This window comes from Pelodiscus sinensis, chromosome 5 (assembly GCF_052426305.1).
Source record: "Pelodiscus sinensis isolate ZL-2025 chromosome 5, ASM5242630v1, whole genome shotgun sequence".
In the NCBI taxonomy this organism is placed as follows: Eukaryota; Metazoa; Chordata; order Testudines; family Trionychidae; genus Pelodiscus; species Pelodiscus sinensis.
Window position 1 is genome coordinate 117,531,194 of NC_143056.1, and position 24,262 is coordinate 117,555,455.

At 48.1% G+C, this 24,262-nt stretch overlaps 2 protein-coding genes across 6 annotated transcripts in view; both read right to left on the minus strand.

Moving 5' to 3' along the window:
* LSP1 (lymphocyte specific protein 1) overlaps nt 1–15,050 on the minus strand; it is a 94,601-nt gene extending 79,551 nt beyond the window's left edge. Inside the window, exon 1 of one of the 5 annotated variants that reach the window (XM_075928153.2) lies at nt 14,870–15,050. In XM_075928153.2, the coding sequence (XP_075784268.2) occupies nt 14,870–14,949 (80 nt within the window). In that variant the 5' untranslated portion in view covers nt 14,950–15,050. The remainder of the gene's footprint in view (nt 1–14,869) is intronic. The other 4 variants (XM_075928152.2, XM_075928155.2, XM_075928156.2 and 1 more) reach the window with 4 other exon arrangements.
* Nucleotides 15,051–18,500: 3,450 nt separating this feature from the next.
* TNNI2 (troponin I2, fast skeletal type) lies at nt 18,501–23,220 on the minus strand. The gene is made up of 5 exons (XM_075928790.2): nt 23,061–23,220; nt 22,418–22,546; nt 20,573–20,662; nt 20,084–20,260; nt 18,501–18,957 (listed from the first exon to the last, which is right to left on the minus strand). Exons 2-5 carry the CDS (start codon nt 22,538–22,540, stop codon nt 18,856–18,858), a joined length of 492 nt encoding a protein of 163 aa, XP_075784905.2. The 5' UTR covers nt 22,541–22,546; nt 23,061–23,220; the 3' UTR covers nt 18,501–18,855.
* Nucleotides 23,221–24,262: the final 1,042 nt, after the last annotated feature.

Consider the following 24,262-nt stretch of genomic DNA (forward strand, 5'->3'; position numbering starts at 1 on the left):
TGTTAATTGGAATGCCAGTCTAATGGATATGTAAGTAACCAGAGTGGTTGTGCTTTAGCCTGTGGAACAAATGTTACTTACTGATGTGTGGGATCCCAATTAACATGTCCCATCTCATTTTGCTAAGGCTTGAAGATCGGTAACCAAACACTTTAAAGGTAATCCCAGTGAACCAGGGGTTTTAACAGTCTCAAATACCTTTTGAGTAGGAGCCGCCACTTATAAATTCATTGAATGCACAAACAGGATTCTAGACGGGGTAGCTCATTTGGTGGGATTATACGAAGCTCTTACGATTTTCAGGGCTTAATCGCATAAGAAAGGAAGAGCCAGCAGATGGCCCCTTCTCTCCCTTAGGGACTGACAAGGTGTTGAGTTTTGTGTCACTCATTAGCAACACCCTGCTAGCTGGTTTAGGAGCAGCACTGCCAGGCCCTCCCAAAAAAGGTACAGACTGATGGCTCTAACGAGAGCTTCTATAATTACAGGTGGGTGGGAAAATTTAAGATGAGGGATTGTGGTCTGCTGGTTAAAGCAGATGATGGACTATTGGATAAAACAAGTCAGGATATCTGCATTGTGTTCATGACTTCTCTGCATACTTGCTGGTTGGAGCAAGACACTTAACCGCTCTGTACGTCAGTTTCCTCCAGTGAAAAATGGGAACACAATTACTTACCTGATAAGCATGTTATGTGGCTTAATTCATAAATGTCTCTAAAGTCTTGCCAGATGCTCAGATGACCAGGGCCAGAGACATGCCAAACACTGCCAGCAAGAGGGAAAGGAGTTACAGAGAGGGAAAGACTCCATGGTACTTCTTAGGACTGCCTCCAGGAGCAGCGCTCCCACTGAGCAAAACCCACCGCCCCTTTCACAGCCTGTTTAGGATCAAGGTGAAAGGCTCCTAGGAACAGATGCCTTGCTTAGGAAAGTCAATGAGAAGGGCAGAAAGGCAAGGAAAGGGGACAAGCCAAGGGATAGGGGGGAAGAGTTTGACAGAAAGATGATGAAAAAGGGGCATGGGAGAGGAATGATGAGACCTCTGTTATTCATGTAGCAGAGGCCCCAGCTAAGATCATGAACTCCTGTGAGTACACAGAGGTCTTCCACAGGGTACGTCAGCTCATCTAGATATTTGCCTGGTTTTACAACAGGCTGCATAAAAAGCACTAGAAAAGTCAGTACAAGCTAAAATTTTATACAATGACTTGTTTATGTGGCTCTGTATACTAGACACTGAAATGTAAGTACTATATTTATTTTACAATTAAATGGTGAATGAGAGTCAGCATTTTTTCAATACTAGTGTGCTGTGACATGTTTTAATTTTTGTGTCTGATTTTATAAGCACATAGTTTTTAAATGAGGTAAAACTTACGGGTATACAAGACAAATCAGACTCCTGAAAGGGGTAAGTCAGGAAAAGTTGAGAGCCACTGAGTTTATACATTACACTGGCCCTAGAACCTCACCCAGTACTTTCTGAATGGAGTCTATCATTTCTATTTGAGCTACAGCCTACGGTTTAGACAGATATCCAGTCTTAACTTCAAGAGTGCAAGTGATAGAGAATCAACTCCGAAGATGCTGAGAACCAGTCGGAGGGTGGAATGAAAGGCTGAGACTCCCCAGAAAAGTTAAATACAGAAGAGGCAGCATGGATAGAGGTATGTGGCAGGGCAGAGATGGTAGATGTTACAAAGTTAGGTCTGATCTGCTAACTTCAGTGGGCTTTGGATCAGTCCCTAGCTGAAATGCTGCAGGTCTGCAAATAAATGGCCATGTAGTTAGGAGGAGGGCAGGATGAGCTCTGAGAGAAGTGGGTACTCCACAGGCAATCCCTGCCAAAGGCAGCAAGAAAAGATGCAGCTGTGAATGTATTCACACAGGAGTCAACAGGCAAGTAGAGGAAGGAAACAGCAAGGGGCAAGCACCAGGCCAAGAAAAAGAAGGGCCTAGTCCAGGTGGCCACATAGATTTCAGCAGCCACAAATATTACTCTTGTCTCCGGGAGATGGCCAAGCCCTCACTCAGTGAGTCTGCTCCTAGGATTAAGGGCTTCACTATAATGCCCAGATAGGGTGGGACTGGGGCTGTTTAAAGTCTTACAGTAACTTGCAATTTGTCCATGTTAGTGGCTCTGGAGGAGTCATTGATGTCTCGGACTATCATGAAAATTGCCTCTGTGACACTGTCAGGAGTGGGCCACACCCATGCACACGGAGAGGGGAAAGCTCGTATCTTCCACAGCATCTGCCATGTGCATGATAAGGGGAATCCCGCATACTGTCTATTTAGCCGCAGCAGGCAACGTGCAATTAAAGCCGAGGAAGGGACCCCAAAACACGGCAGCAACAATGGGTGTATTGGTAACATGTAGCCATGTACTTGAGAGAAAGGACCAGATCCTGGACAGTTTCACTGAAACCAATGGCGCTGTACTGATTCACGCCTGGTCGGGCATCTGGCCCTACAAAGGGTGCGATAGTGACACAGGTATCTCTGATCTCAAAATTCAGGTATCTCTGATCTCAACCACCTCAGTGCTTAGGGGTGCTCCGATCTTTTCTAATGAAAATGGGCCAGATCTTTTAGTGTGAGTAGTTTGGATAATTAGCTAGATTTGCTATTATTAGGGGTGAAAGTAATTTAAAAATCTTCCCAGTACTGGCTCCCGGAAGGGGCGTGGCTGAAGACAGAAGGGAGTGTGGCTGGGGGGGGCCGTCCTGCCAGCCCTTCAGCAGTGCATAGTGCGCACAGCCATTGGTGCCAGTGATGATTTAAAGGGCGTGGGGCTCCAGCAGCTGCTGTGGTAATGGTGGCATCTGGGAACCTGCCAGGCCCTGGGGCAGCTGCCCCTTCCTCCCATCCCCCTCATTGGCAGCCCTGGTGGTAAGGTCCGGCAGCGCTTTAACGTCACTGCCCCTTCTTACCCTCCCTATAAAGCACTGCCGACACGCAGGGGCGGCCCATCCATATAGGCGAACTAGGCGGTCGCCTATGGCACCAAGTTAAATGGGGCGCCAAATGGTGGCGCAATATCATTGAGGGGTTTGGAGGTGGAGACACCATTGCATGGTTCGCCTAGGGCACCAGTTGCTGGCAGCTAGTCTAGGGCCGCTCCTGCCGACACAAAAGGGTCACTTACCGGTACACCGTTCTGGCCCACTTTTATCGTGCTTACTATATTGTCCACTTTACCCTACCAGGCCCACACCTGTTATCAGACACAATGGACTGGATCCTCAGCTGGTTAACCTGGCACAGCACCAGGGAAGTCAATAAAGCTGCTTCTATTTATAGTAGGGATGTAAATAATATTAACTGTGTAACGGATAAAATTTCTGTCAGTTACACGGTTAACCACGGTTCCCGGAGGGCTGACATATCTCCCAGCCCCACGGGGCTACTAAGGCTCCTGGCAGCCCTATGAAGAATTTAACCAGTGCCGGTAATGGATAAGCGTCAGCTTAGCAGTTAACCAGTTAAACTCTTACATCCCTGGTTTACAGAAGCTGTGGAGCTGATCTAAGTTCCCTAAGACCCTAAGTCTTCGCTGCATGTCCTGGGACCTGCCCACTGTCCCGTTCCCACTGAGTCAATGAGGGTCTTGCCCCCAGTCCCAACTCCTTGGCTGAGGAAAGACCGGCTCATTGCAGTAAGTAAAAAAATCTTAATTTAATGTGTAAGTAGCCCAGGGTCATCATAACCTTTTCCTGAGAAGGAGGGGGCAGCCAGCCATCCTGCCCCTGCTTTGCACTCGATGAAATTCCCAGTGAGTCTGGAGTGGGCATGCCCCTTGTGAGAGAGACAGCTCAGCCTGCTAAAACCCAGGATTAAGGCGCTCCAGCGGCTGCCTCGCACATCTGGTGTGTATTAAGATGGATATGCTGGCAAAGAAAATACACTCGGATTCCAAGCGAGAATGATTAACCCATTCACCGCTAGATTCACTGCTAAGTCGCCACAGCCTTGCATCCCTGTAGCAGTTTCCAGTAGAACATCTGGCTAGCTCCAAGAGGGCAGAGGGAGGAGAGGCTTTGGCTAAGGCACCGGGATAGGACTCAGGACACGTGGGTTCAAGTCTCAGCTACACTATAGGTTTCCTAAGTGACCCTGATGCAAGTCTCTGTGTCTCCGTTTTTATATCCTAGCCCTGTTGGAAGGAACAAAGCAAGTGAGAGAGGCATGTGCTGAGTTATAGCTGTCGAGAGGCAAGCTACCGTCCCCATGGAGCCCATACGGTGGTAGCCAGGGATACCATGATGCACTACTCGGGCCTACTGCATCTAATAATGGGGGGAGTCACTGGCGACTTGGGCCTGAGCTGGCTCTGAGAAGGGAAAGTTCATTGTGTGTACTTGGTAGCAACTAGAGGTCTGGCCCACTGTACCAGGCGCTGCACAAAGATAGTGAGAGACTGTCCCTGCCCCAAAGTGCTTCCAAATAAGGTCACCAATGAGCAGTACCCAAGTCTCCTTACCCCCCAAGCCAACACTCATAGACTCATAAAGCTAGAAGAGACCTCAGGAGTCATCAAGTCCAGCCCCCTGCCCAAAGCAGGACCAATCCCAACTAAATCATCCCAGCCAGGGCTTTGTCAAACAGGGACTTAAAAACCTTTAGGGATGGAGATTCCACCACCTCCCTAGGTAACCCAGCCCAGTGCTTCACCAGCCTCCTAGTGAAATAGCTTTTCCTAATATCCAACCTAAACCTCTCCCACTGTAACTTGAGACCATTGCTCCTTGCTTTGCCATCTGTCACTACTGTGAATAGCCTTTCTCCGTCCTCTTTGACTCACCACTGAGCCAGGTACTTCAGAGACTGAGAAGGTTCATGCTGTGGAGACCCTGGCTCTGGGGAAGCACAGATTTTTAAAGTGCATTTAGTCCTCTCACACAGCACGGATAGTGGCAATAGAAGTACAACTTGTGTGTCAGCCCTCAGAATGGACCAACAAGGGAAGCTGTGGGTTAGTATGGAAGGAGAGGAGTTTTAACTCTCCTTGCTGAACTGTGTGCCAGGGAGGGGTAGGACACCCTAATTAATTCCAGTTAATTAAGCATTAGCCAGTATTTAGGCAGTCCTTTGAAGCTGTCAAACACCATGCACAATAATTATGTAAAATCATTATTAGGTGCGTTGGCAGAGCTGCTGGGGAGGAATAATGGGGGATGTGATTATTCTCCTCTGTTCGGCACTGGTGAGGCCACATCTGGAAATCTGTGTCCAGTTTGGGCCCCCCACTACAGAAAGGATGTGGATAAATTGGCAAAAGTCCAACAGAGGGCAACAAAAATGATTAGGGGGTTGGGGCACATGATGAGAGGCTGAGGGATCTGGACTTATTTAGTCTTGAGAAGAGTGAGGGGGGATTTGATAGCAGCCTTCAACTACCTGAAGGGGGGTTCCAAAGAGGATGGAGAGAGGCTGTTCTTAGTGGTGGCAGATGACAGAACGAGGAGAAATGGTTTCAAGCTGCAGTGGGGGAGGTCTAGGTTGGATATTAGGAAAAACTATTTCACTAGGATGCTGGGAAAGCACTGGAATGTGTTGCTTAGAGAGGTGGTAGAATCTCAATTCTTAGAAGTTTTTTAGTCCTGGCTTCACAAATCCTTTGCTGGAATGATTTAGTTGGGGATGGTCCTGCTTTGAGCGAGGGGTTGGACAAGATGACTTGACGAGGTCTCTTCCAACCCTAATCTTCTATGTTTCTATGCTGTGGTTTAAGAACAAGAGGCACGGGTAGAGCTGTGAGAAAGCCTGGCAGAGCAGAGGTCATTGCAGATCTGAGTTGTTGAAGCCCAATGACCAGAATTCCAAGGCATGCTGCAGAGTAGGATGGAGGTATATTGATCTTAACCGCTTAGTTGCTTAACGACATATCGGATCCAACTGATGAAAGGCACGGTGGGCCCAGTGTTCTTGGCATAGAGCTGTGATAAATCCTGCAGTTCCAGGCAATGGAAGGGAAATTACATGCACAGTTGGACAAACTGCTGCCAGGAGCTAGGCACGTTCCGGCAGCTGTATAGGGAGTAAGGACATCTGCAGGAGAACTGATCGCTGAGGGGGGAAATATGTAAAACCCAATAGGAGGAGATATTTTGCCTTTCTCTCACACCCTCCAACGGAGGCACTCAAACTGCTTTTTGTCAGCATTAATGAGTAAAGCTCAGAAAACAGTGGTGAAGGAGGCAAGTGTTACTAACCCTTTTTTAACCATGAGAAACAAGGGATGTTAACTATTGTGTATTTGTGTAATTGCTGAATTTTGTTAGTGGTTGCATGTTTACGCGTGGAGGGGGGCAGGTGGGAGCCAGTGCAAGTGGGGAGTCGACTTTTAAGCCAGCTCCCTGTGAGTACTGGCTCCCCTCTCCTCCGCTGCCTCTGATAAAGAGGCAGCAGCATGGGAGTAGGCGTCTTTGCGGGAGCCAATATGTGCAGGGAGCTGGATTGAAAGCCGCTTGCCATGTGTATCAGCTCCCACCTATCCCCCTCAGCTCGTGCACTGCTGCTTCTCTATCAGGAGGCTCCCTCCTCCCCTGCAACCCAGTCAGGAGCCAATACATGTGGGGAGCTGGCTTTTTAAGCCACAGAGGCAGCAGAGCAGGGCTTAAAAGCTGGCTCCTCACAGGTATCAGCTCCTGCCTCTCCTCTCCCCTGCAATGCTGCTGTCTTTGTGGGATGCAGCAGGGGTGGCAGGTGGCTCCCCATGGGCAGTGGCTCCCACTTCCCTCCTCCCCCCACCCCTGCTTCTGATACAGAGGCAGCAAGGGATGGGGGTAGTCATTAGGATTAACCGATAAACCCAGGCTTATTGGTTAATCATGTAACCGACCCTACACTAACATTCCTATGAGATACCTGAGGAATACAAAGATCACACGACTCACCTGAAGTCACACAGGCAGTAAGGGGCAGAGCTGGGAATGGGGTCACACATCTCACCTCTATTTGGGCTCAGTTGCACTTCAGCTGCTTCCGTACACTAGGGCTTTCCTGCAGGTGTCCCTCTTGAGTAGGGAATGAATGGCAGACAAACACACATACACATGCACACACACACGCACAAAATCTTTGCCTGGGAACACAGACTTTTTGCTTTCTAGCTCTCTTCTGTCCGCTGCTTTATGAAATAAGCATGAGCAGAGCACGCCCCCTTGTGGTTGGTGATTGCAAATGCATCACATCACAGCCTGGACATCACAGGTTTTTGAGTGGCAGAGCCCTTCCATTTCCCCCTGGGTTCAAACCAGCAGCGACAGCGCTTTGTGGTTCTAGATTGTGGCAGGTTCTCTTGTGCTCTAAAATTTGTGCTACAAGACTAAGCTGTTCGGTGCTGCAATCAATGCCAGCCTAACCAGTGCAATGCAACAAACAGGCAGCACACTACACATTCATAGACTGAACGGAGATGCTGGATTTGCAGCTTATTACAACAAACTGTAACCCACTAACAATGCCCCCAGCTGTCTTCCCCTTCCTTCCTTTCCTGAAGGGGTGTTAACAGGCCACTTCACCTTGACTGCTCCCTTGAAATATGTTAGTTAATTATTCTAAACAATCTGTTCCACCGAGCTGTGACTCACTCAGTACCCTTCTCAGCCCGGAAGAAGGGCTCCACGTAAGCTTGAAACCTTGTCTCTCTCAACAACAGAAGTTGGACCAATAAAAGATATTTCCTTACCCACCTTGTCACCCTTATGTAGGGCCCTAGCTGTGCACGGGACTTAACAAAGACCCCAGCTATCTTACCCATTACAAAGATAGCTTCCCCCATTATCACCTCTAATTCTATTAACTCACAGACATCTCCCCTTCCCCACCTCTAATACCATTAACTCACTGGCATTCACCTCCTTCCCCCCCCCCCCCACATACCCCTTCTGTTCTGTAATGTGATTTGTCCTTTTCATGTGTGTTCATTTTTTTTTAATTGTATCCTTTGGTATATATGGTTGTGACTATTTTCTTCCATTATTTGATCTGAGGAAGTGGGTCTGGCCCACAAAAGCTCATCATCTAATAAACCATCTTGTTAGTCTTTAAAGTGCTACATAGACCTGTATTTTGTTTAAGCTGGTTTGGGCACTGTTAATAAGAACTCAGAGCCTGGGCACTCACTATTACTCCAGTGTCATCATCCCCTTCTGGATACAGCCCACAGCCTCCACCTCACCCCGGCAATGCCACAACCATTCCGGCACTGATCTGTAAAATCTGCCACACCACGGTCACTTCCAGACTGTTCCATAAAATGCCTCAGCTATGGCTATGCATGCCCAGCTCCGCCACTGACCCTCCAGCTGTGGCATTCCAAGCCAGCCTATGTGGTGCCACAGCTCAGTTACCGCCAAACCAGCCTGGGCAGTGCCACTGGTTTTGCTTTACTACCCCTTAGCTCCACCACCCAGCTCGCCTCATTTTCCATGTGCCCCCTGCAAAATTCCTCTGAGCTGCAAAGTTTAGTTCCAGAGTCTGGGACTTTTGCTCCTTTCTGAGGTGCAGAAATCTAGGGGCTTGGCATGAGACGGTCTCTTCTCCTAATCTTTTTCCTCCCTCCTCTTTTTTCCTCCCTCCCTGTCATTTTCTCTTTCATCCCTCACTCCTTCTTCTGAGGGTTGGTTTCATTAAACAGCTCACTGGGAAAATAGAAGCACTCTGACCTGCAGCTGCTAAAAAGATGATGTGTGTGTCAGGATGTCAGGAAATTCTTTCCAGTTCATCTGCAAGCAGGGAGAGAGTCCTAGGCATCCCTGCTGTGCCCCAATCCGCCTCCTCCCATTCTGCTCTGTATGAGTCTAAAAATCCAGATTGGTCTGTCTCTTCATGAAGGTAAATGGTGCAAAACCAGCTTTATGTACTCCCAAGCCTTTGGAACTAAATCTTACTTCACTACTTGAAAGCTGCTCTCAATTCTTGTCCTGTCACCGTGTGACTAGTTTTCTGGTCATCATAGAGCGGGGATAATCAATAGGCAGACTCCAGGCCAAATCCAGAGCACTGGACCCTCAACATCTTTCTATTTGCTTATTATTATTAATTATTATCATTTTTATTATTTACTCTAGAATCAGGACCTTGACTATACCTTGATAAAGAAATGTGAACCTTGACAAAAATAGATTTCCCCCATCATTGAGTCTTCCAGCCTAGGCAGGATATGACTTTCCAAGGTAAAAATGAAGCAGAAAATGAGAGCTAATAATAACCCTCATACCTTTTTTCCATCTTAAAGAAGTAAAAAAAGGCCATGCTCCAGCCACTTTTTCTTATGTTACTTTTTAAATTAGATGACTCTTAAATTCGAAGGGCCAGTCACAAATTGCCAGTACACCCGGTATTCCTGTCAGGGCTAGGGTGTTTTCCCGTTCTTTTTGTTATTTATTCAACTAAAGACCCTCACCCGCCCCCATTCCTTTCTCTGATGGAGTAGCACACCGTTGAGTGAGTTAACATTTTAACTGCACCTTTGAGCATGGCTCAAACGTTCCTCCTTCCCTCCCCCAGGAATTTGGTGCAAAGGATTTAGGTATCAGTTTCCCAAGACAATCTCCTTCTGATCTGGGATATATTTAGCAATGGTGGTAATCTTACTTAGGACTCTCCAAGTCTCCTCTGAGGGATCTGGAGAATTCAAGACAGCTGGGAATGGACGTGGCAAAGGAAGGGATGGGGCCTGCTAGCACAGCAAAGCCATCTTGAGCCAGTGACCATACATGGTCAGCCCAGGGCTCCCTGCAGTACGGGGGATAGGAGGCCAGAGAAGGAAGAGGGCACTGGATGTTTAGCTAGAATGACTGATTGTGTCTATAAGAAGTTATTTTCTATACCCCGGAGCTCACTAACAGGAGGAGCACCTCCCTTGCAAGCCAGATTCCTACATGTTGCGTGTGTGTGAGTGCGCCCTTGTATGTGTGTGTGTATATAATTTTAAAAATGTGGTTTGTGCAGAAGGACCAGCCATATTAGCTGCCGCAGGTTCCAAAGTGATCCCTAGGAGGATGGAGGGGCATGCTGTGTTGAGTGAAGGGGGTCTTGGCGGTTTACATTGAATTATCCCAGCCTTTTGTAAGCTCCACACAACACTGATCTCCCTGCCCAGCCGGCTGTCCTTTTTGGGGTTAGAGTGCTGGCTTCCCTCAACTTCAGTGCATGGTCTTCAGAAAGCAGCCATTTCCCCTTCCCACTCCACTCTCCTCAGGAGAGTCTGAGCAGTGATGCCTCTATGCAGCCCTCACAGGCCGAGAGGAACAGACCCGAGTGCATGAGTTGGTCTCTCCTTATCTTCATTCCAGCCGTGGGGAACTAGAGCTAGCAGCTGCACCTGTGCTAATAGTGTAAGAACGTCACAAACATACACCAGGTGTTGGTAGCGACACAGGCCTGAGGATACAGAGTTAGCTGAATCCCCCTCTTCTTCCCGCATTTACACTGGCACATGTAATTCTCTGTCAAGCCTTAGCAGCAGCTACCACAGAGGAAGCTGTAGCATAGAGAAGGCTCTGGAGTTTTGACCATCATGTCTTCTAACTCTGCTTGAGCCCCGTCTAAAGTAGAGCATGCAGAACTGCTACCACAGGTGAATTGTGGGCCCCATTTTCGCATGCTTAGATAAGGCGCCGGTGCCTTAATACACCAGCAGCACTGCTGGAAGCATGCAGGCTAGGTGAGCCAAAAGACAATGCTTTTATTCCTGTTGTCTGTCAGTCACAGAACAACCATGTAGAATCTGTGAGGGAGCTAGCGTGGCAGCAGCATAAGGGAGTGAAAAGAGCCCGCACTGTTGAAGTGTGACATGTAAGCCATTTTCTGACTAGTGTTCTGACTAAATTCAACTCCACCTTCACCAGCATCAGCCTACCATTCTCTCTCCCTCCCATGCCCGTCTTTGGCTCTCTCCATGCCCTCAGCCCTCCTCGTGGTTGTCTCAGGAGCACTGCTGTACCGTGATCGGCAGCAGGTTTCGTTTGAAAGCAGACTGCATACAGTGTGAAAGGCCAAAGAGCTGAGCAAACAGCCTTGGCTACTGAGTAGTAAAGACTGCCCGCCCCAAAAGTGGAACAAACAAACCCCTTTTCCTGCATTTTAGGAGGTGGATTTCAGGAGAGGTTTCTCACCTGGGGTAGGGTGAATAGTAAAGCAAAGGTTAAGGGCAGGTTAAACTAGAAGGCTACATCTAGGCTGGCATGATTTTCCGGAAATACTTATAATGAAAAGTTTTCCATAATAAGTATTTCCGGAAAAAGCTCGTCTACATTGGCAGGATGCTTTTCCAGAAAAGCACTTTTTGTGGAAAAGCGTCCGTAGCCAATCTAGACGCGCTTTTCCGCAAAAAAGCCCCGATCGTCATTTTCGCGATCAGGGCTTTTTTGCGGAAAATAAATCTGTGCTGTCTACACTGGCCCTTTTCCAGAACAGTTTTCCGTAAAAGGACTTTTGCCTGAACGGGAGCAGCATAGTTTTTCCGGAAAAGCACTGATGATTTTACATTAGATCGTCAGTGCTTTTCCGGAAATTCAAGGGGCCAGTTTAGACAGCTGGCAAGTTATTCCAGAAAAGCAGCTGATTTTCCGGAATAAATGGCCAGTGTAGACACAGCCGAACTGAAATGAACCTATACCAGGACCTATTCAGAGATTTGGGAGGGAAAGTGGTTATCAATTTTAAAACAAAATTCCACTCCACCTGTCTTTTCTTCCTTATCACATATTGAAATTTAAAAATGTATAACAGTTTCCAAACATGACCAGAGATGAAAGAAATCACAGGCATTTCCTTTGTATTCAAGCAAACCCCCCGCCCCCCGTTTTTTGTTTGTTTGTTTGTGGGAGGGGGGGTGTCCACATTTCAAAATTTAAAAAGTTTCAGCCTGCACTTGTTTGTAATATGTGTACATCCCTGTCCCCTCTGGTCCTGCCTGGGAGCACAAGGACTGAAAGACCATAAGAATACATTCCTACTGCTGTGCTCCTGGTCAGGTCACCAAGGTATTCCTTCGCCCCAGGTTCTGAGATGTAGCAGAGAGACTGTGTGAGGGCCCCAGAGCACTTTTGCACTGCATGAGCATCCTGTGCTCCCAAAAACATGCCCTGCCCCCCCTCCCACATGCCACTTGGGGAGCAGTCTCCTCAGGAAGCTTTTTCAAAATCTTAGGAGCCTAGAGGAGAAAGTCCCCGGAGTCACTGCCCCGACATTACTGCAGTTTGATCACAGCCCTGTGCAGAACTATCCCCACCCAAAAGATATATTTTTTCACACAAACATGGTGAAAGGAGTGGAAAAGCTGGGCTAGACCAGAGCTGTTACATATAAGTGCCAACTAGCATACTTGTTGCAACAATACATTACTATTTGCTGTTCATAGCCCCTCCGCCAACCAACAGCAGCACTGAAACCCTTCAGAGCTTTAGTGTAGCCCGTGTCCATACCTTGTGAGACCATTAAACCTTTAGTTACTGGATACTGCCAAGCATGCACTGAACATGAAACCTTCTCCTCCTGGCCCCCTACCCATCACTCAAAAATATTGAGGGGTTACAGATGGAGATTTTCTTTTATCTCCTTCCATAAGACACTCTCTTTGTGGGGAAATGCTAAAATATGCTGAACACAAGGTGGATATGCTATGGTGAATAATATTATTGTTCTATTTTTAGCGAGGCCACCCAAACTTTGTCGAGGCTCAGAATTTGAACCCAAATCTAGATGAGCCCAAGTCTGTATAACACACTAGCTAAGCATCTCCTTGTCCTACTTTCGTAGCCAATTAACAGACAAAAGTCAAACCGCTACTGCTCCCAGGTAATGAGCTTACTCCTTTAACTTAAATGATAAACCGTCTATGCTTTGGAGCTCACAGTCCAAGTTTCAGTCCCTGGTGGCACACCAGTCAGAGAAGTGTCCTTATCTGGTTGCTGTTATTTATTTGGCGATGATGTAAGTGAACAGCGAGCTCTACAAACACACCTAATGGAACACCCTTGCTCCGAGAGGCTTCCAATCTAGTTCAGCCAGAGAAATATGATATATGGGGGGGAAAGCAAGACTGCGGCAACTCCCATTCACTGCCTCCCCTGTGTTTGCAATAATGTATTTGCAGCAATGGTCTCATCCATCCACAAAAAGTCATGCTAGCTGGGGCAAAAATGACAGAGTTCTTCCCCCGCAGCGGAGTTGCAAAAGGGACTGCTTTTCCCACAAAGAAGGACACACATCACTATGATTTTCACATGCAGCTCTTGCTCACTAAGTGTCACCCATACCAAATTTATGGGCAGCCTGAATATGGAATCAAAATGCTTTGGGACAGGAAAAAAGGATGAAGAGGACCAGGTAGGTTCCCTTCGGCCAGAGACTAAATGGGAGTCTTTCCCCAGTGCTCCAATACAGCTATTATTATCCCTCCATTTGTTGGACATGTACACGTACTGTAGAACTGGGAGCTCTGAACTTCATAGCTCCCTGTAAGGATAAGGCCTTTCCCTGTAGCCATATTGTGAGGCCCCAAACCTATAGTCTGCAGCCATATTGAGGAAGCAGCAGCTATGAGCTAAGAAGCAGGAAGTCACACCCTCAAATTCCATCTAAATTACATGAAAACAAAGTAATATAGGGCTATAAAGAAGGAGATCCTGTCCTAATAGCACCCACTACTGCCAGATAAGATGGTTAAAGAAAATGTAGTTTGATAGCATTCTGTCTGACAAGAAACCATGTGTCAGTAGCTGTGGTTGTCAAAACCTTTCTTTATTGTTTTGTCTTTATGGTCCCCACTTCTCTAGTGTTTTGAGTATAAAATCTTTGGTTCTTTGTTTCTATTAGATAATTAATTTTGCTAGGTGTAAATCTATCAGGGTATGTGGGAGTGAGAGTAGGACTGGGTAGAGAATTTTGTTACAATATGTTGGGATTGGTTAGTAAAATAATTAAGGTTAAGGAACAGCTAAGCAGGACTCAAGTTTCACTGTATAAACTGGGGTCCAAAATCAAGTTCTTTGGGAACTGACTCCAGGACATAACCCCCAAAATCAAAGCTGCTAGACCGTAACACTCTGCCACTGCCACTGTGTAGAAACCAGAGTCCCCCAGATAGACCTGATCCCTGTGTGGCATTAAGAAAATTTCATTTGTCTTTTTGGGAGTGGTGAGCATTGTATGCATAGCGTGTGCGTTCCAGTTTTGGTGATTGTTAATGAATAGAGGTTAAGTAGGAGATCGCTGTGTTAGACTTGTTCACTGATAAAGGCTCTGCAAACCCGTAGAAGATTGCGCCTGAGCCTATGGAAGGGTGGGTCCCTAAACTGACAGGGATGCCTGGGGCTTTCTCCTGGTTTGCAGATAAAATGGAGAGCATTTCCTGACAGAAACAGAGTAAGGGCAGGTGCCCTCGCCTGTGAGAGTAACAGATAATTGTGTGTGGGTAATACCGCAATGAGCCAAAACCTCAGCTCCAAACACCCAAGTGCAAAGTTTGTCCTGAGTTGCAATCTCTAGCTTGTCCCCAGAGGGGACTCTGAAGTCTAAAAAAGGCGGGAAAGGCAGAGTCCGCTCATCTTGCAGCTCTGTGTCCATGAGTGAGGCAAAGAAGAGCAGGAGAGGCTACTCAAAAGCTGGTGAGGCTAGTCTGCCTGGGCCACACCACCTTAGCCACTGCCAGAGCTTCCAGTGACTGGTCCTTTTTGCATTTCCCTCTCCTTGTGCCTGCACTGCCAGCCGCATCAACTCCTAGCTCATGTTCATTTGGGGCTCATTAGGCCACAACAGCCCCTTGCTTCTACCTTCAAGTTCTCTGGCTAATTGTAACCCCCTCAGAATTACAAACCATGAGGTAAATTGCAGCTGCTCCCAAGGGCCTTACCTTTCCGTTTCTGTCAAGAGCTCTTCCGCCTCCTGATTCTCACTCTCGGGGGCTCCCTGGCATTCCTCAGTGTCAGACATTTTACTTCCTTGCTAACAACTTATCAAATCAACAGGCTCTGCAAAGAGCTCCTTCAGAGTACAGCGGTGTGCGTGTGCATGCATGTGTTCACTTTCATGCCACCCTTCCTGTTCTCTAGCACAGCGACCAATAGTGCAGGAAGCCTCAGAGGTTTCGGAGGAGGGGCTGGATGTTCTTACTCTTAGGTTATACTTAAGATTTTTTTAAAAATCTGTTGCCTAAAAATCAGGAAGTATTAACCCGAGCTGCAGGGGAAGCATGGGGCAACAGTCACTCGTAGGGTCTGTTAGAATAGAAAGAGGTCTGAGAGACTGACAAGAGCCACTCAGGGGATAGTGGGTGCTAATCTACTAAATGGCTCCATCATTACATGGCAGCTTTTGATGGCATGCACCTGACAAGGACTGGGTCTGTCTGGGCCACAATGCCCTGAGCCACAAAGCCCCTGAAGCAGCCGGAGTGCAAGATTGTCACAGCCACCATGATCCTTTCCCACACATACAGACTTCTGGCCCAGCCTGGAGACCTCTTTACCAAAAGTGCTCTGCTAGGGGTGTTTCTGAGAGGAAGGGGAGGTCTTGCTGCTCTGCACAGCCTCTTTCCTCCAGTCTAGCCAGGCTGCTGTGCTGGGTGGATTCTCTTGTATGTGCTGATGCCACCATAAATACTTCCAGTCAGTCTCACAAGGGTGAGGCAAACCCAGACAATGTGCAGCAGCAGCCGAGCAATTCATTCCAGAGAGGCTCCAAAATCCACTTTTGGGATGCTCCTCTTGCGTACATGTTGCCAGGGGAAAGACCTGAACTAGATTTCTCTGTCTTGAGTGTGGGAGAGCCCGCAGGAAAGAGAAATACCTGAACCACATTTCGGTGTCCAATTGAAATGCAACCAGCACAGCTCTTAGGAGGCGATGCACTTGCACAGGATGTGCTATGCTCACTTGGAAAGATGCAGATTACAGGATGGTTTGAGAACAAAACCTTGTGACAGAGCACAGGGGATGGGGCAATAGCCCCCTTCTGTTACACAGAGGTTCAAGTTCAAATCTCCAGTGGAACATGTTCTGCCAAAAATGCCTGCCACCAAATGTCACCCTGCCTCAGCTATCAAGGCCTGGTACCCATCTTGCTTGCCTTGCTGCCCATAGCAAAGCCTGGCTGTCTCTTCCCCATCTTAGGAGCTCTATTCAGGAGTCCTGATTGGCCACTCCTTCATCTTACATCATTTGATGGGGGAGGGGAAGGTGCAATTTAATAACCTGACAACCAGGAAAGCAGGTGAGGGGAGGGCCCCCTTAGTTCTCCAGCTGCTTACGGGCACCCTAAAAGTTCCCAAGCTCAGTTTTACGGTGTGCCATATGCCAGCAATGGGCAACCTAGGCTCGTGAGTGGGCTGCATGAGTGGCCCTCCTTCGTCTGAATGAGGCACAAGATTGTTATAACCAGGAAAGTCTCACGGGATAGGGGAGTTTTGCTAACTGCGCTCACGGACCTAACATTTGCAGGATGTGCTGACTAACCTATAGCTGTACTCTGAATGCAGAGGGAGTGCATGGCTCTCACCGTCAACGTTGTGTGCAATCAGCACGCACCTCACTTCATGTGCCCTTGCTTTACTTATGTGCCACTATAGCAATACCAATAGGGGGAATATGCTATGTGGAGGGAAACCAGCGGAACTGTGGATAACAGTAAACAAAATGTCTCGTGGGCCACACATGCAACCCCGATGGGCCACAGGTTGCCCGCCACTGCTGTACGGCTCAGTGAAGCTTTTCTGTAGTGAGAGACCACCTCCCTGCCCTCTCCCTGGGGGTTTGGAGAGCAGTAGCTGCCCTCAGCTGAAGCTACCAGAAGAGGGATGGGTTTAACTTGTGCCTCTTGCAGGGTCAGAAAGGGAGCCATTGAGCCCACAAGGGAGTGGAACAATGAAGTGGCCACAACCTGCCTCATTCTCCCCCACAGCGGTGATAGTCAAAGAGGCTGCAGGGCTCAAAATGAGGAGGAAAGGAGGGAAGGGAAACAGCTAGTGTTTGGATTTCTCTGCTATGCAAACTTCTGCTCAGAGTGGAGAGCAGGCTGTTCCCAGCAGGGCTGGCGTGGGACACTTCACCTGGTGACATGGGATCTGACTACAGCCTGCAGGAGGGAAAGAACATGGAACAGATTTCTGAAATGAGATATACAAGGTTCTGCCTCTCCTCTTGTGGAAGAGAAAACAAGAACCCAGAGAGGCACCAATGGATGGCCATGGTAGCACACTGCACCCACTTCCTTCCTGTGGCCTCGCTCACCACGTTAATCCCCTGCAAACTTTCTGAACCTACTTATGAAATTAGCATCTTCTCCAGTTACCCTGAAGCAGCATAAGAAGCAGATGAGCCGCTGAGGTCTTCCACTAGTAAGCTTAATGAGGTGCTGGGGAGGCACAGTACCTGCCTGTCAGTACTTACTACAAAGGGACCCTCCCATCTTGTCCCCAGGCTCTAGGTGCCACTGCTGAAGAAATCGGAGGGTTTCTCTCCAAATGATAGGAAAGAAGAAAGTAAATGAGCTCCTGATGTTTTGTATTTATTCTTTCCCTGGTTCCCACAGCTACTTGCTAAGGTTCCTAGCTCCTGCCACTGAAGATTTAATCTGGTGAAAATCAACCCAGGATTCTGTCTGCTTTGAACACCATCAGCAGCAACAGAGTCTGGAATCAGAATGCATTGAGACACATGTCCTGGATGGATAAGACAATAAAATGCAGCTCTCACTTTACCTGACTCCAGCAGCTGAGAGTAGAAGGGTTCTCTAACCTACCCCTAAAGCCTGGGACCAGCTGTGAAAGAGATTTTTACTGGTGAATCTTCTGACAACAGCCTCCACCATTTAAAGCAGATCACTCCTGTGGGCCAAACTCTGATCTCAGTTACACCTGTGTAAATTCAGAGTAACTCCTTTGACTTTGATCCCTGTCTTACACAGCACTTTTCAACTGTAGATGTCAATGCATTTTACAAAGGAGGAAATATTCTTCACCCCCATTTTACAGATGGCAAAACAGAGGCACAGAGCCACAGAAGACTTGCTCAAGTCTTCCAGTGGCAGAGCTGGGAATAAAACCTACCTCTCCCAAATCCTAGTCCACTGTGCTAGCCATTAAGCTGCACTGAGCCCATCCATGCTTCTAAATCAGGGTGGGGAACTTTTGGGGGTCAGGGGCCACTGAGCCATGGAAAAATCAGTCGGGGCAAAGGACTATGGGGAGGCAGAGGGGAAGGGGAGGCCATAAGCCTTGGGGGCGAGATCCAGGCAAGCCAGGGGCTACATCCGGCCCCTGGGCCTTAGGTTCCCCACCTCTGTTCTAAATATTGGAATGCTAAAACCAGTAAGATTCTTACCAGCCAATTACTGTGACGACATTGGCAAGGGCATAATCCATGAAGCTTGATCACTTCACATCTCTATAGGGAAATTTAAAAGGCCCTCCTGCCTCAGGAAATAAGTGGTCATGTGACAGAAAGTAAGTTCATACCTTGATCTCCAAGGCCTAAAAAATTCAACCATACTTTCAAAGCTTTATTTACACAGTTAAGATCATGTCGAAACACCAGATCCTACAACATTACAGTGTGTAACTGCATTTGATTTAAGTTCATGCCACTCGCATTGTTTCAAAATGTACTTAAGATATTGCGTGATTTAAGGACCGTCACTTCTGTAGCAACTGTAGGAGGTGAGGCTGAAGGTAGGTCTTGTGTCTTGGATTTCTTTGTGAAATGAGGCCGCGGACTCAGGAAGTTTAGCCCTAAACAATGCTGCTAGAGAACTGGCTTAAAAAATAGGTGGCAGGACAGATGGAGTAGGAGAAATTTGGAAATTGACTAGATACTAGGGTTACAATGGGCAGCTGCGTGGGCTTTAGGATTCACCACTAGTCTCAAACATCTTCTTCCTGCCCTCCATGCCAGACTTCTCCTCGATGTTCTTCCTCCAGTCACCCACATCACGCAGATCCTTCTCCTGTTGGCATTAAGAGGAAAAAACATGGGTGCTGAGTGGTATTCACACTTATCTTCATATTCTTTAGTTAACAACCACCTGGGATTCCAGTTAGCAATCCCATCTAATGGGCCTAAAGGGGGTGAAATTCACCCCTATGCAGAGGACTGACTCAAAGCTTATACGCCGCAAGCCATCTTTTGAAGGACTTCATTAGGATTTAAATGACGCGTAGGCTTTGTGATGGCATGAAATGCACTGCTAATTCTTTTCATCCCCCAATGCTTTCCAGACCATCCATACAGAGATCATTAGACCCACTGTGGAAATGCAGCCACCTCTGAGATGGAAAGTTTATTAAAGTTTAAACTTCTTAATAGGGGGGATTTAAGTTAGCAGGATATTACCCCAAACTGAAGGTTGATCAGGACTCAAGAGATATATCATCGACAAAAGGCCAGGGGAGAGGGGATGATCTAAGTCTGGATTTTGCAGGTTCGCTCACTGTGACAGTTTTGCTAATATTACCTAATCTGGAACTGGAATGGAGTATCCTCCCTTAGATACTGACCATCAGGGGGCAAAGTAAAATAGTTGGATACCGAACTAATCCGTCCACAGGGGGGAGCCATTACAATCCAGACTTTTACCACTTGGTAGTAAAAATGTATGGCAGTGAGAGAATCCCAAACAGTCTCGCCCTGTGCATCACAGCCCTGTGTGCATCTTCATGACATCTGGGAGGACTTAGGGCTAGGAGAAAATAGCCACGTGGCTGACATGGAACCATTCTCAGGGTGTTAGAAAAGGCTAGTGAAGCCCAGTGCCATTTGCAAACAACATGAAGGTGGCAGAAGTACAGAGACTGTACCCTTTTCTGAGCAGCCTGGTTCTTTAGTCCAGAGATCCATAGACCAGCTGGTCAGCACGTGTGTCACAGGCCCCCCTGTGTGCCCAACCCACAAGGATGAGCGTCTAGTACAACTGCAGGCAGGGAACTAGGGCTCTTTAGCTTAAGCTGTGGTAGCTCAAGCTCTTTGCTCTGGAGGTTCCCAGGTTAGTCCTCACTGCATTGACCCAGAAGTGGTGAAACCAGATTCCCAGCTAATGCCTGGATCCTGGTACAACAGGAGACGTTGTGTGATACCTTCTCAGTGTCCTCCTTCTTGACCTGCTTCAGGTTAGCGCGAAGGTCCATGCAGACCTTGTGTTTAGAGCCCAGCAGGGCACGCAGCATAGCATCAGCTGACATGCGGACCCTACGCAGGGGTGGCCTCTTGAACTTGCCCCGCAGGTCAAACAGTTTCTGGCTCATGTCTTCAAGCTACAAAAAGACAGAGAAGGAGAGAGAGGAAAATGAAGTGGTGAGATGGGCCTACAGCAGAGGACAAGTGGGCAGGCACACACACAAGCAATATAGCATACAGTACACCACTTACGAAGGCAAATGATCAATTTGGCAAAGCTTAGGCAAGCCCAGAAGGCCAGGGGAACATGGAAAACAGGGAAATCAGGAGATCAGGCAAGTATAGAGACAGTGTAGTGGGAGCATAGAATGCTATAGAGAAAGACAAAGCAAGGGGCTAGACTTCACTCATCTCCAAGTCGGCAGAGATTAGGTGCCAGAGAAGATTACCTCCTTGGTAGTTTTCTGTAATTTAGCCTCAGTGTCATATCTTTCCTCATCCACCACCTCTATCTTGGCATGAAGCTTTTTGCAGAGCTCCTGCAGAGAAAGAGAAAAGGACACTGATCATTGGAATGCAAGTGACTCACATCACCTACCCTTTCCATGGCTTCCTCCAGTTCTGGAAGAGTCCAGCGTAGGCGCAACTCCAAATCTCTGTCATTGGAGAGGGCTCTTTGAGATATCTCTGAATGCTCACAAGCAAGCCAAGAGAATTCCCCTGAGCTCCTCATGCCGGAAGGATAAGTTGTCTTAGCATGAAGTCTTTGGGGGAATCTGAAGGATTTCTTTCTCCTCCACCTTAAAGAAAGATTGCATTGGGCAAGGGGGCGGAGCGATCTATTGTATTTAAATGCAACCAAGTATGGCTGTGGGTTAGAAGGTCCCAAACAAAGTCAACTTGATACCTCCACTCTGAGTTCATAATCAAATTTATGGGACATGTGGGCTGTGTCTACATTGGCACCCTTTTCCGGAAATGCTTAAAACGGAACAGTTTTCCATTATAAGTATTTCCGGAAAAAGCGCGTCTACATTGGCAGGATGCTTTTCCAGAAAAGCACTTTTTCCGAAAAAGCGTCCGTGCCAATGTAGATGCGCTTTTCTGCAAAAAAGCCCCGATCGTCATTTTCGCGATCGGGGATTTTTTGCGGAAAAGACTACCGGGCTGTCTACACTGGCCCTTTTCCGGAACAGTTTTTCCGGAAAAGGACTTTTGCCCAAATGGGAACAGCATAGTTTTTCTGGAAAAACAATGATGATTTTACATTAGATCGTCATTGCTTTTCCGGAAAAGCAAGCGGCCAGTGTAGACACAGCCATCGAAGCAGCTGAGTAAGGTTCCCTCTGCAGAATTTTGAGTGGTACATGCAGAGTTGACCAGCCTACTGTAGAAGTTTTTAAAAAGCCAACATCCATTTCTGGACCCACAAGTTTTCATCTCTATTTTGTGAGGGGGGGAACTGGTAAGCACCTCACCTGTATTGTGGAGCCAGGACTTCACCTCTTACTAGCTACTATGCCAGAAGTGGAGCAGAGGATGTAGAACATGGGTGCTCTAACAGAGAGGGTATGAGGAGACGTCAGAGGGACACAACCACTTTGCCTTGCCTAAACGCCAAAGAAGGAAGTATGTCCCTGCTCGGTTGCAGGGGTATCATGGTATTGAAAAGGTTGAGAAGAGCCAATATAGGGAAATAGGCAGCATGATGGATTGAGATAGAAGAGCCATATACATGGTAGGGATGTTTAAGTAGCATTTAATGAGCTAATCGAGTTAGTCAGTAAGGGAGGGATGCTGCGGCTCTGCAGTTTAAATATAGTAGAAGCTGGGCAGCAGACAGCCTGGTACTGCTGTGCCTTTGCCTTTCAAATGTAGTAAGAGCCACCTAGGTCTTGCTACATTTAAAAGGCAGAGCTGCAGCAGGGGACCCGGTGCAATCCAAATGGCTCGTACAACATTTAAAAAAGGAGAGATGCAGCAGTCAGGGACCTGACGTGAGCTGGGACTGAAGCCATCCTGGCTTGTGCCGGGTCCCACGCTGCACCTCTGCCTCCCCTGTCCCCCCAGACAGTGCTGGGGGAGCCAGCCCCTATTCCCCCCCTCCCTGCTCCCTCTGATACAGAGGCAGCAAGGGGCAGGGAGCAAGTAGTCACTTGACAACCCAAAGAGCCTAAGCTTATTGGGCAGTCGACTACTTGACTAGTTACTTATATCCCTAATACATGGGGCAAAGCAGAACCCTAAACCTTCTTGCTTGTGTGTGAGGAAGATGGAAGAGACAGCGTTGTTACCTGCAATTCCTGCATGGAGTGTGGGATTGACAAAGGAGGACAGTGCTCGGCAAGGTAATTAGCCTTTTCTGCTTCGTTAGCAGCTGCTTCTTTCTCTTGGAGAGTAGCAGCAATCTGAAGCATAACACTCTGGAGGGGAAAAAGATACGCCCAGTTACTTGTGTGAGGGAGCAGCAATGAGGAGGGAGGGAGCTGGCAGCTACTCCAACCCCAGTGTTCCCAGCAGGAGTCTCACTGAGGAGAGGTCATGGACTCTCCAGTCCAGCCTGATGCTCCATGGTGAAGTCGGCATACCAGTGCTGGCTGTGGGGAGTGTGCAGCTCTCCTCAGCACCAGCTTCTTCCAGCCAGTGACTCCAGCCATAGGGAATGTTGTTGGAGCGGTGACTGGAGAAGCTTAGGGTCACCTCAACCCTCAGCTGGCCTGGAGGAGGATTCCCCAATGGCGAGACACACTCAATTGGTCCAATTCCCGCAGGAGGCACTGTCTGGAATTGGGTGGGAGGGTGTGCCAATTTTGGGAGCTGTTGGTGTTTGCAGTGCTGGCCTTTGCCCTCAGGAGACAGATGGCAGGCTCGAGAATGGAGAATAGGATGATGGTGGACAAACCCCATACTTCATACAGTATCAGGAATAGCACTTACCTTCAGATGCTGCCGGCGGGCAGTGGCTGCCCTCTTCCTTTTCTGCAGGTGGGAAGAAAGACAGACAAGGCAGGTCACCACGTGCTTCCTCTCCACCTCTTCCCATCTAACACTAAGGACAGTTTTAGAATCTCTATTCCTGCCCAGACTGGGACGCAAGATGGACTCAAGAGAAGAGTAACATCCACAGCACAAAGAGAGCTGGCATCAAGCCCCCACCCAAATCCTTGGCAGCTGGTCCCCCAACTAGAAGACATTGATAGTTTGCTGCAATCCACATCTGCTAGGTCAGCACAGATCTTCCCGGCTGGTCCCAGTATTGCCAACTCTAAGCAATGGAAAAACAGGAGTCAAATCCTGATTGGCTTAGAAATCATATTTTCTTTTGATAGATTAGAGGCCCTTTCCATTCCCCCTCTGGTTTCGGACTGCTGCAGGGGCCCCACGTTCTAGCTTTGCTTGGCAACCAGGAGAGCTAGAAATGTGGGTGTTTTACAAACTGAAAGCTGAGATTGTAATCCCAGGCCTCCAGGAGCTGGGGCTTTAAGAACCCCAACGCCTGTGAGACGCGTGCTCAAAATTATGAGCGCAGGCACAGAGCCAACAGCACTAAGGGCCAGTGAATGGAATGCAGGGGAAAGAAACACTGAGGAGGCAACATGTTAGAATGAATCCCACTTTCCAACTCATCCCTGGCCTCGCAGTTAATTATCTTTCTATTTATGGTTCTCGGGCTCTGAGGAGACAGGGCTGTGGGAAGAGCAGATGCCTCATAGCCGGGGTGTGAGCACAGCAGTGGGGCTGTACGTGCGGAGATGTACCTATCTCCATCACTCCACGGGGACAGGCAGACCAGAAAAGCTGTAGGCAGCAGGACAGAAGCCACGGCTCCCCCCACTCTCTCCCCTTGCAGCAAGGAGAGGTGTGACGTAGCCAGTGAGAAAAGGCTGTGGGAGCAGGGGAACCAGATTCACTGGTCCATGAGGAAAAGCAAAGCAGAAGGAGGCTGCGTGGGAGCTGCCGGGGAGGAGGCAGGCATGCAATAAGGCCAACAACAATTACACTCCACTGCCTTGGGTGTATTGAGTGGCCGCCCCACCCCCTTGTTTATGGCCATACCTTATCTATCATTTGGGCAGGGACAACAAAGGAATTACTCTACAGAACAAGAGCCTAGGACCAAGTTTTGCACATTGGCCAAC